Source organism: Naegleria gruberi, assembly GCF_000004985.1.
Source record: "Naegleria gruberi genomic scaffold NAEGRscaffold_1, whole genome shotgun sequence".
In the NCBI taxonomy this organism is placed as follows: domain Eukaryota; phylum Heterolobosea; class Eutetramitea; order Acrasida; family Naegleriidae; genus Naegleria; species Naegleria gruberi.
In genome coordinates this window covers 595,288-604,546 of record NW_003163326.1, presented here as the reverse complement: position 1 = coordinate 604,546, position 9,259 = coordinate 595,288, and the positions used below count along the sequence as shown (strand labels likewise).

At 34.1% G+C, this 9,259-nt stretch overlaps 4 protein-coding genes across 4 annotated transcripts in view; 1 reads left to right on the top strand and 3 right to left on the bottom strand.

The window, feature by feature from the left end:
• Positions 1-2,603, bottom strand: part of NAEGRDRAFT_61313 (uncharacterized protein) — a gene marked incomplete at both ends in the record, with an annotated part of 3,302 nt that extends 699 nt beyond the window's left edge. The window contains 2 exons of the mRNA XM_002683089.1: positions 20-2,176; positions 2,220-2,603. Of these exons, the coding sequence (XP_002683135.1) occupies positions 20-2,176; positions 2,220-2,603 (2,541 nt within the window). The remainder of the gene's footprint in view (positions 1-19; positions 2,177-2,219) is intronic.
• A 382-nt stretch (positions 2,604-2,985) lies between these two features.
• NAEGRDRAFT_61312 (tubulin tyrosine ligase) lies at positions 2,986-4,797 on the bottom strand (the record flags this gene model as incomplete). The annotated part of the gene is made up of 1 exon (XM_002683088.1): positions 2,986-4,797. The coding sequence occupies one exon, from the start codon at positions 4,795-4,797 to the stop codon at positions 2,986-2,988; it is 1,812 nt and encodes a 603-aa protein (XP_002683134.1).
• Positions 4,798-5,076: 279 nt separating this feature from the next.
• Positions 5,077-6,132, bottom strand: NAEGRDRAFT_61311 (uncharacterized protein; the record flags this gene model as incomplete). Its single annotated transcript, XM_002683087.1, has 2 exons — positions 5,077-6,033; positions 6,106-6,132. The coding sequence occupies 2 exons, from the start codon at positions 6,130-6,132 to the stop codon at positions 5,077-5,079; spliced, it is 984 nt and encodes a 327-aa protein (XP_002683133.1).
• Positions 6,133-6,349: 217 nt separating this feature from the next.
• On the top strand, positions 6,350-8,469 carry NAEGRDRAFT_61310 (uncharacterized protein; the record flags this gene model as incomplete). Its single annotated transcript, XM_002683417.1, has 3 exons — positions 6,350-6,781; positions 6,827-7,883; positions 8,378-8,469. The coding sequence occupies 3 exons, from the start codon at positions 6,350-6,352 to the stop codon at positions 8,467-8,469; spliced, it is 1,581 nt and encodes a 526-aa protein (XP_002683463.1).
• Positions 8,470-9,259: the final 790 nt, after the last annotated feature.

The following is a 9,259-nucleotide window of genomic DNA, read 5'->3' as shown; positions in this document are numbered from 1 at the left end:
TTTCTTCTTGCTTTGAAACTTTTGACTTGAGCAAGGTTATTTCCTTCTTCAGCTCTTCAACTTTGGTTCCTTTTTTAACAGCCTCTCCTTTGGCTTCAATAACGGATTGTTTGTGTTTTTCGATTGTATGAATCAAGGATGTCTTAACTCTTTTAAGTTGAGTGTCAAAATCTTCCTCTGATTGTTGTACTGTCGCCTGATAAACACTTGATAATTGTTTAAAGTCTTGGCTAAGGTTATCATAGGTTTCAACCAGCTGAAGTTTTTCTTCCTCATACTCTTGCTTCAATTTCTCAATTTCTTCTTCGTGTTTCTCGGTCATAACCTTCACCAAATCAACAAAGTATGCTAGTTTCTCCTTCAAACTTTCTATTTCCCTATCATATTTTTCTTTTGTTTCTTTCAAGAGGTTTTCAGAGATGGTTCGCTCATGGTCTATTTCTTCCTGATGTGAATACTCAATTCTGTTAACGTTTTCTTTGGAATTAGCTTCTTGATCTGTTAACTGAGATTTTAGTAGTTCATTCCTTCGTTTTAATTCCTTAATATCGTTTGTAAATTTCATTTTTTGAGACTCAAGTTCTTGGTCATATCTATCCACAATGTGTTGGTATTTTCGTTCATTTTCATCACTTGCTAGTTTTGCTTTATCTGAAAGTTCCATTATTTGCTGTTCTGTTTCTTCTTCTATTCCTCTCAGTGTGTAATAGAGATCATAAAACTTATCAAAATCTACAGATTTCAATTGAAGAGTTTTTCCTTCTTTTCTTGTCTCAATTTCTAGCATGAAAAGAGTGTCATCTGCTCCTAAAGTGAACAGAAACTTTTCATCCTGACTTAATATTATAGATGAAATTGCACCATTGTGAACCTCATACTCTACAAACGCATGGTCATCTGGAGGCCAAGCATACAAGAGAAGTTTTCCACTTGCTGTACCAACAATCCCTAGTTCAGCCTGGGAACAATAAACAAGGCAGGTTAGATCTTCCTTTGTTGGAATTTGACTGAATAGTGTTCCACCTCCAAACGTCCACAAATTACCATCACTTCCAACTCCAGAGCACATGTGATTTTTGTGATCATAGGCAACGCATCTGAATGCACAAGTTTTAACAACATTTTCATGTATTCTTAGTTTGTCAGATACAATATCCCACTCACAGATAGTTCCATCAAAACTTGCTGATGCAAGTTGAGTATCATTTTTACCCCAAACCACTGATTTAATGATTCCACTATGCCCTCTCAATGTATTTACAACTTGAAATGTTAGAGAGGATATAACCAATATTGATGTTGCCGATACACATGCAAAATAATGTCCTCCATTCGAATAGTTGGCTAGCTTACATCCCTTAATATGCCAATCATGTAATAAATATAAATCATTTGATAATATTGCATAACAACTCAACTTGTACCTAAATCCTAGTAATATTCTTGTTCCAGTTGGATCCAAAGTTACACAATAAACATCCTCATCAAATGTTTTTTCCAGCTCGATTTGTCTTTTTACATAATTCCATAACCGTAATGTCCTATCAGATCCACAAGTAACAAGTAACGGTTTTTGAATACAATTTGACATTCCTAGAACTAGTTGGCCATGGAATCCCACAGGCAGGAGTGTAAAGTTGTTATCATTTTCTTTGAGAATATCTACATTCGCTAAAGAAAAGAAGGCAAGTTTGTTGTCATCATAACTACAAATTACATTATTCTCCTTTCTGGAAACACACAATGCAACAATTTTCCTTTTTTCAATAGTTCTAAATTTTTTGTAATGATTAAAATGTTCTGAATCGTACGTCCTTTCAAAAACAGAGAAATAACCATTTTCACCAGCACAAACAAAACCTCTATCTATTGCCTCAATACAAAGGATACCTGATGCATTAGGGTGAACATTGGAAATCACTTTTACGACATTTTTCCCTTCGATAACAAGTACCTGACCTTCCTCAGTTCCTACAAGCAACTTTTCGTCATCATACCAAGAATGACATTTGTAAGTATACTTGTCACTCCCTATTGGGTCAATATGTTTCAACTCTCCTTCTGTGTATCTCCAAATTTTCATATCATCTGGCCCAGAAGTAGCAAGTTGCCAAGGGGAATAAGGATTAATAGAGATTTGAGTTACTTTGAATGGTATTTTTTTACATGATATTCTCTGAATTCAAGTTCATTGTCACAATCATTCAATTTAGACTTACATTTGCTTTTGCTAGATGCCATAAATAAATTGCTTGTTCAGGTTCATCTGTTACTGCTGCCAAATACTGAGCATCTCCTGAAAAAGCCATTGAAATAACTGGAGTCGATTTACCAGATGGTCCTACAACACTAAGTACTCTTGCTCTTTTTGCATTCTTGAAATTATAAACAGAAATTTGATGTTCTACTGCGTCTTTTGTGTTTGGGGTGTTGCTAAGTTTCTTTTTCTGATCGATAAATGATTCACTCAATGCTATAAGAGCTCTATTTGGGGAAATAGCAAAGCAATGTATTTCCAGAATGTTGTTACTTTTTAAAATGAAAGAATGAGTTCTTTTTTCGTAATTATAGATGGAAACATGTTTTCCAACTAGGTAAACCATTTCTTCCTCATTTTCCAAATGTTGAATAGGTTGTGGTATGCTCCTTAAACCTAGTGTGTGACTAGTATTGTTGTTATCTTTATCAATTTAACTAAAACTTACTAAAATTTTAATCTACTTCCTTCAAAATTATCGTCCTCTACAGTATATTCCTCTTCTTCCTTTTTTTGTGATGAAGGATCTATTAAACTATTTGCTTCTTTAACCTCTTTCCTTGGTGTGTCCTCCGAAGACGAGGTGGGTGTTTTGGGAATGGTGTCCTCATTAGAGATCATGATGTTTTTTTTCTGTTGTTGCAAAAATTGGCGGAAGAAGGCTAAATAAATTGTACAAGTTTTGGCGCCAAAATACAAGAAGAATAATTAAACAAATAAAAATTCATTTATGCAATCAGTTTGTGAAGGGATTCAATATTTGTTGTTGTTCTTTTTTCCTTTTCAAAATCTATGAGTACCTTGTTAGATTCGACATGTTCTTGGAATAAATGTTCATATCTGGCTGGGTTACCATCAACAGGCGGATAGATTCTCTTAAAGTTGTGCAATCTGGACAGTTCATCTTCGCTATCATGAAGAATGTACTTTTCTTTGGCACTTACAGACTCTCCGTAATAGTTCAGTTTAGTCTTCTTTTCTTGCTCATAATTGGCTCGAGAATGAGGAATCATTCCTAAAATATGGAACGACTCGCTTAAAACATCTACTTTGACTCTCTTATCCAATACTGAAGAAACAGCAAGTGATGGCATAATGTTAACTTCAATAAGCCATGGTTTAAGATCTCCATCTAACATAACATCAAATCCATAAATCTCGAAACAATTGTTCTTTGATGGCATTTGAACCTTTTCACATGTGCCACGAATTCTATTCTCAACAGAAATTAATGTCTTTACAATGAGACCTTCAATATCACCCCAAATTTTATCAACTGGATATCCATTACGAGCCAAATAGGTTTTTAAAGATGGAATACTCCACTTGTGAGCATGTTCATTCCAACCATCTTCCTCATCCTCACATTCTTCATCATTTCTTACGAAATTATCTGATTTCTTATTGATGGAATAGTTAGTGAGATGGGAAAAAACAGAATCTAGTCTTGACATGTCATATTCCTCAGTGGCAAAACGTGCCAAACCATCACAATGAAGATATACACGAAGCGGATCATATGATGAAACTAAAACATATAATCTCATATCAAATTTCTTTCCTGCTATCAGTAGAGGGTTAGCGATGTATTCCTGTACGAGTATACGTTTATCTTCTGGGAGTGGTGCATGTTTCTTGGTATTATACACACTTATACCACGACCACAACTGCTTGCAAAAGGTTTAAGGATAAATAAATCCTGCTCTTTACATCTTTGTTGAAAAACCTTATAATCATAAGGAAGTAAAAAGCTGTCAGGAAAGAAACCATATTCTGAATCACCTGACAATTGTTTTTGTCTGAATAAATTGATAAACAATAGATCCTTTCTACCCAAATTAGTTGATCCAGGAAAGTGGTTCACTCTTTGGAAATGATTTAAATGCTGATAGAAATGAGCTGGTAAGTGTCTACCCCAGTAAATTGAAAATGGTTCGTTAACAAAACTTTCAAATCTCTTTTCTTGATCTTGTTCTGAAAGTTTTAAATATCCTCTTTCAACAACTGGAACATCCTTTCCAACACGTTTAAATCCTGATCTTAATAAACTGTATCTTACAGATCCATAATTAAATGCAGATAATCTGTAATATGGTTGACTGTCAACAACATTATCTTTCAATTGAACAGATTTCAGTTGTGCATTATGTTTCGAGTAATATTCTATGAGATGAGAATCCGGGTAGGTTTTTTCAATGTTTGGCAAACTTGCTGTTACTTCTGATGTTGTAGAAAAGTCCAAATGTTTAGAATCCGAGTTATATTGATGAATGAGTGAAAAAGTTGGAGGACGAGGTGTTCCATATTGTTCAAAGATGGATGGAATAACATGATACTTCCTCTCAGTTAATATTTCGGAATTTATCTGAGATTCAATATTGACTTTAGTATTGTCATTAATGATTGCTGACTCAAAATTAGGTGGTAGTGGTGCCTTCTCCGAATTCGATGATTGGGAATAGTGTCTTTGAGCGCACGTTTTTGAGAGGAGAGAGTTGGTAAATACTTGTGTGGTATTACTGGTGATGTATCTACGCATTTTTTCTTCAATAAAACACAACAGATTTGTTCAATCAATTTTGTTGTTGGGTAGCGAAAGTGATTGAAGAAGAATGCGAACCAGAAGTGGCGATATGATAAAACTGTGTACATCAAGGTCATCTAAATCTTTATCCCCGAGCATGGTTGGCATTTGCTCCATATTTCTATCTCAATTTGTGCAGTAAATCAGATAATTTCCAGTAACAATCATACTGATTGTCATAAAAAATTTGAAATGAATGAATTTATTCTTTACATTTATTTACAAGTAAAAGTTCTACTTCAATATAGAAAGAGGAACAGAAATACCAATAACACCAGCCACAATCAAAATAACAACAATTGCGACAACAATTACAATGACAAACAAACAGCACTTGGCATGTCTGGTCTTGTCAGCCACTTTCTTTGCAGTCTTGATATTGTTAACACCCTTTTCAGTATAGTCAACACTTCTTAATACATTGTCTTCTATGTTATCGATCAAATCTTGTTGCATCATTAAAAGAGAGTGCAAATCTCTGAACATATCTTGAAGTTCGCTCATGGATAATTCCAGTCGTTTCAAATCTTCATGGGTTTCCTTGATCTCACTGTAAGTAGATTTGATAGTGTTTTGTGTTGAGTTTTTTAACAAAAACTTTCCATATAAATTTCCCTCTTGAATTTGACCGGATTCTATCATTTCATTGAGTTCTTCATCTGACTTTTCATCTTCACTATAAATATTTCTGAGATTTCGCATTAAATCATCTCTGTATCTTTGTTTACAAGCTGCTTGAATTCCGTTAAATCGTTGCATAACAGTGAAGAAAAGCTGTGTGAGTGATGCATGTTGATTTTCTCTCATTCTCCTCTCTGCGGAATGTTCTTCTAAAATTCTGTTGGTTTGAGCCATTTCTTCAAGACTCCTCTTCACAAATCTCATGTCGTCATCAATATCATCGGATAGGGCTGTGACTTTTTGTTTAAAAGCTTTTGTGTTTGCTTCTTTCTTTACTTCTGCTATGATGCTGTTATATTGTTTTTCCATTAAGGTTGCATTTTCATCAATCTTATTAATTCTAGTTTTAATCTCACTGACTTGACTGAAAAATTCAGAAACAAATTCTGATTCCTTTGGAATCAACCTTCCGTTGGAGTAACCACCTTCAGCTCTTTCCAAGTCTCCGTGTTCGTATTTATCCTGTAAGGCAATTTCATCAAGATCATCGGCTCTTCCTTGAGCTTTTTTCTGTATTAAAAAGTGAAAATTTAATGTAATTTACATTTCCCATTTAATGAATCCTAATATTTTAAAACACACCTTCAAATCCTTTAACCTGTTGTTCATTTTTTTTGGCGGTAGTGAGGTTGTAAGAATAAGGCCGTTGGAAAAGGAGTCTAAATGAATTGGAATTGTCACCCTTAATTAAGTTTGAATATGTTATTAATTATGGCCCTTATTTCTGTCAATAATTCAGATCAGAACAAATCAATCATTAACATGATTAACAATATTGGTTTAGCGCCAAATTTTGTACAACTTTTCCCGCCAAAACAATAAAAAAATGAGTGGATTGACATCTCTGCCAAGAGGAAAATCATCACGTTCATCCATTAGTTCCTCTGGGTCTAACGATAGCAATGACTTTAATTTTGGTTTTAATCTTGGATCAAAATTCAAGAAAAATACAACCAACACAAGAAAATCTAACATGATACTTGGAAGTAATGATTTTGGAGAAGTCTTTTCAGCAACAAGGGACTCAGCCAGTGAAGATGAATCGGAAAGTACAAATGATCTAACATCTGTTGGAGGTTTATTAGGAAAGAAAAATAGTTCAGATCAAGTTTCTAGGAAAAATTCAAACAAATCTTCCAAAAGTAATGCATCATCCAGCTCATCTGGATCATTAACAAAGATTAATGTGGATCTATTTGGAAAGAAAAATTCCAATACCAATACAGAAAATACTGATGAGAATGTTTCTACATCTGGTGTATGTTATTTTTTGTTGTAAGAGTATTAATCATAATTTTGATAGTTTTCAGATATTGATGATGACGAAGTTGGAGAAATGCTTGGCCTGGATGATTTCAACCCGGTAACCAAAAAAGAAACAAAAAAGAAGGACAAGAAGAAAGCCCCTTCACCAAAAAATGATAAACAAGATGCTTACTCATTTGATTTTGCAAGATCAAAACGACCCAACTCAAGCAAAAGGCCCTCTGGATTTACTGTTCCTGATTTTAAGAATGAGAAAAAAACTAAAAAGAAATCAAAATCTCCATCTTCTATTGAGGACGATTTCGACTTTGATGATGATCAGTTAATGGAAGAACAAGAAAAAGAGATTTTGAAAATCAAAGAAAAAGAGGAAAAGGAAAGAAAAGAAAGGGAGCAAGAAAAGATTGAAAGAGAAGAAAGAGAGAGAAAACAGAGGGAAGATCAGGAGAGGAGAGATAGAGAAGATAGGGAACGTCAAGAAAGAGAAAGATTAGAACAAGATAGAAAAGAAAAAATGGAAAGAGAAGAAAGAGAAAGGAAACAAAGGGAACAGGAGAGACGAGAAAGGGAAGAATTTGAGCAAAAGGAAAGAGAGAGGAAGGAAAAAGAAAAAATTGAAAGAGATAGAAAAGAAAAAATTGAAAGGGAAGAGAGGGAGAGAAAGCAACGAGAAGAAAATGAAGTTAAAGAAAAAAAGCAACGAGAAGAAAAGGAAAGACTCGAAAAAGAGAGACGAGAACGTGAAGAAAAAGAGAGAAAAGAAAGAGAAATAAGGGAAAGGAGAGAAAGAGAAGAAAAAGAAAAAAGAGAACGTGACAACAGACAAAAGAAACAAAATAATGATTTTGAAGAGGAAATAATAGAAGATGAGGACTTTATTGAAAGTGATTTTGATGATTCGTTTAGAGGATCTATTGAGCAACCTAGGGCTGAAGATACAGACCTAGAGAACTTTACTGACTTTGAGGATGGTCATATGGAAGAAACTGTTGAGGAGGAAGAAGTTTTTGATGATGATTTTGACTTTGCAGATCCAATGGAGGAACATGGGAGAAAATCGCTGAGTTATCTTGATCCTGAGGAAGTGCCTAAAAGTAGACAAAGTACCAAGATTCAACAACAACCTTCAAATACATCCTCCAACAAGACTTCATCACCAATCAAACTATCTGATCTTTCATCCTCTCCACGCCAAAAATCACTTCCAATTCCTTCTCCAAAAAGGATAGACAATCCACCACATGTTGTACAACGGAGCTTGGTAAAAGAAGATTTGGAAAACATTTCTGGATTACTAAAAATGGAATTAAAACAAGAGTTCCTAGAAGAACGGTCAAAGTTGATTTCCCAAATAGATGACCTTCAAAAAACCATCCAACAACAAGAAATTCAACTCAAAGAACATGCAAAAAAACAACTTGAATACGAGTTGAAAGAAAAAAATATTGTCAATGAATTAAAACAAGAGCATGAAGAAATGATACATAGGATGAAGTTAAATTTCGAGCAAGAGAAACAGGCAACAGTTAATAATGTTAGAATAGAGTTTGAAACAACAATTCAGAAATCTCATCTCAAAATTGAACAGTTAAAAGAAGAAGTAAGACAAAAAGAACTGAAAATCCAAGAGGATTCAGAGGGATTTACATCCAGATTACTCAGAGAAAAAGAGAGAGCTGATTTAACAATATCCACCGAGATGGAAAACTTGAAAAGAAGAAATCAAATGGAAATTGATCAGATTCATAAACTTCATGAAATGGAAAAGATGGCCATCCAGCAAAGACAAAAAGAGGAAGTTGAGGAGCATAAAAGAATATTGAAGGAGGAATACGATAAAAAGATGAAAAACATTCAAGTAGAATCATCTTTAAATGATCTCATTAAGAAAATAGAAGTGAATGCTCACTCAGTAGAAACTCTTCACCATAGACTCTACGAGGATCAAATGAAAGTCTTCAAACAAAAAGAAGATCACCTTGTAGTTAGAGAGAGACTTATTTCCGAGACTGAAAAATCCCATCAAAAACAAAAGGAAGAATTGGCCACCGAGAGATCTAGAATTCAAGTTCTATACGTAGAGATGGAAACGAATATGAAATCGATTCAAAAGAACTATGAAGATGAAAGACTACAAACCCTAAAGAAGGAACGAGAGTTAGAAGAAAAAAAGAAAAACTATGAAAAAGAATTTGAAACCAAGATGCGAGAAATTTATGAAATGAGAGAAAGACTAGATGAAGATAAAGCTAGATTCATTGTAGAGAGGCAACAGTTTATTGTGGATACTCAAGAAGAACGTTCAAAGTTGTCAAGACTACAAAAAGAAGCATTAGCCGAACGTGAATCTGCCAGAATTGAACACACATCAAGAATGAAAGAACTATTCGAAAGAGAATCCCAAGTGAATTCTGAAAAGAAGAGCTTGGAGGAAGAAAGAAGACTTATTAAAGAAATGAGAGATCTCATT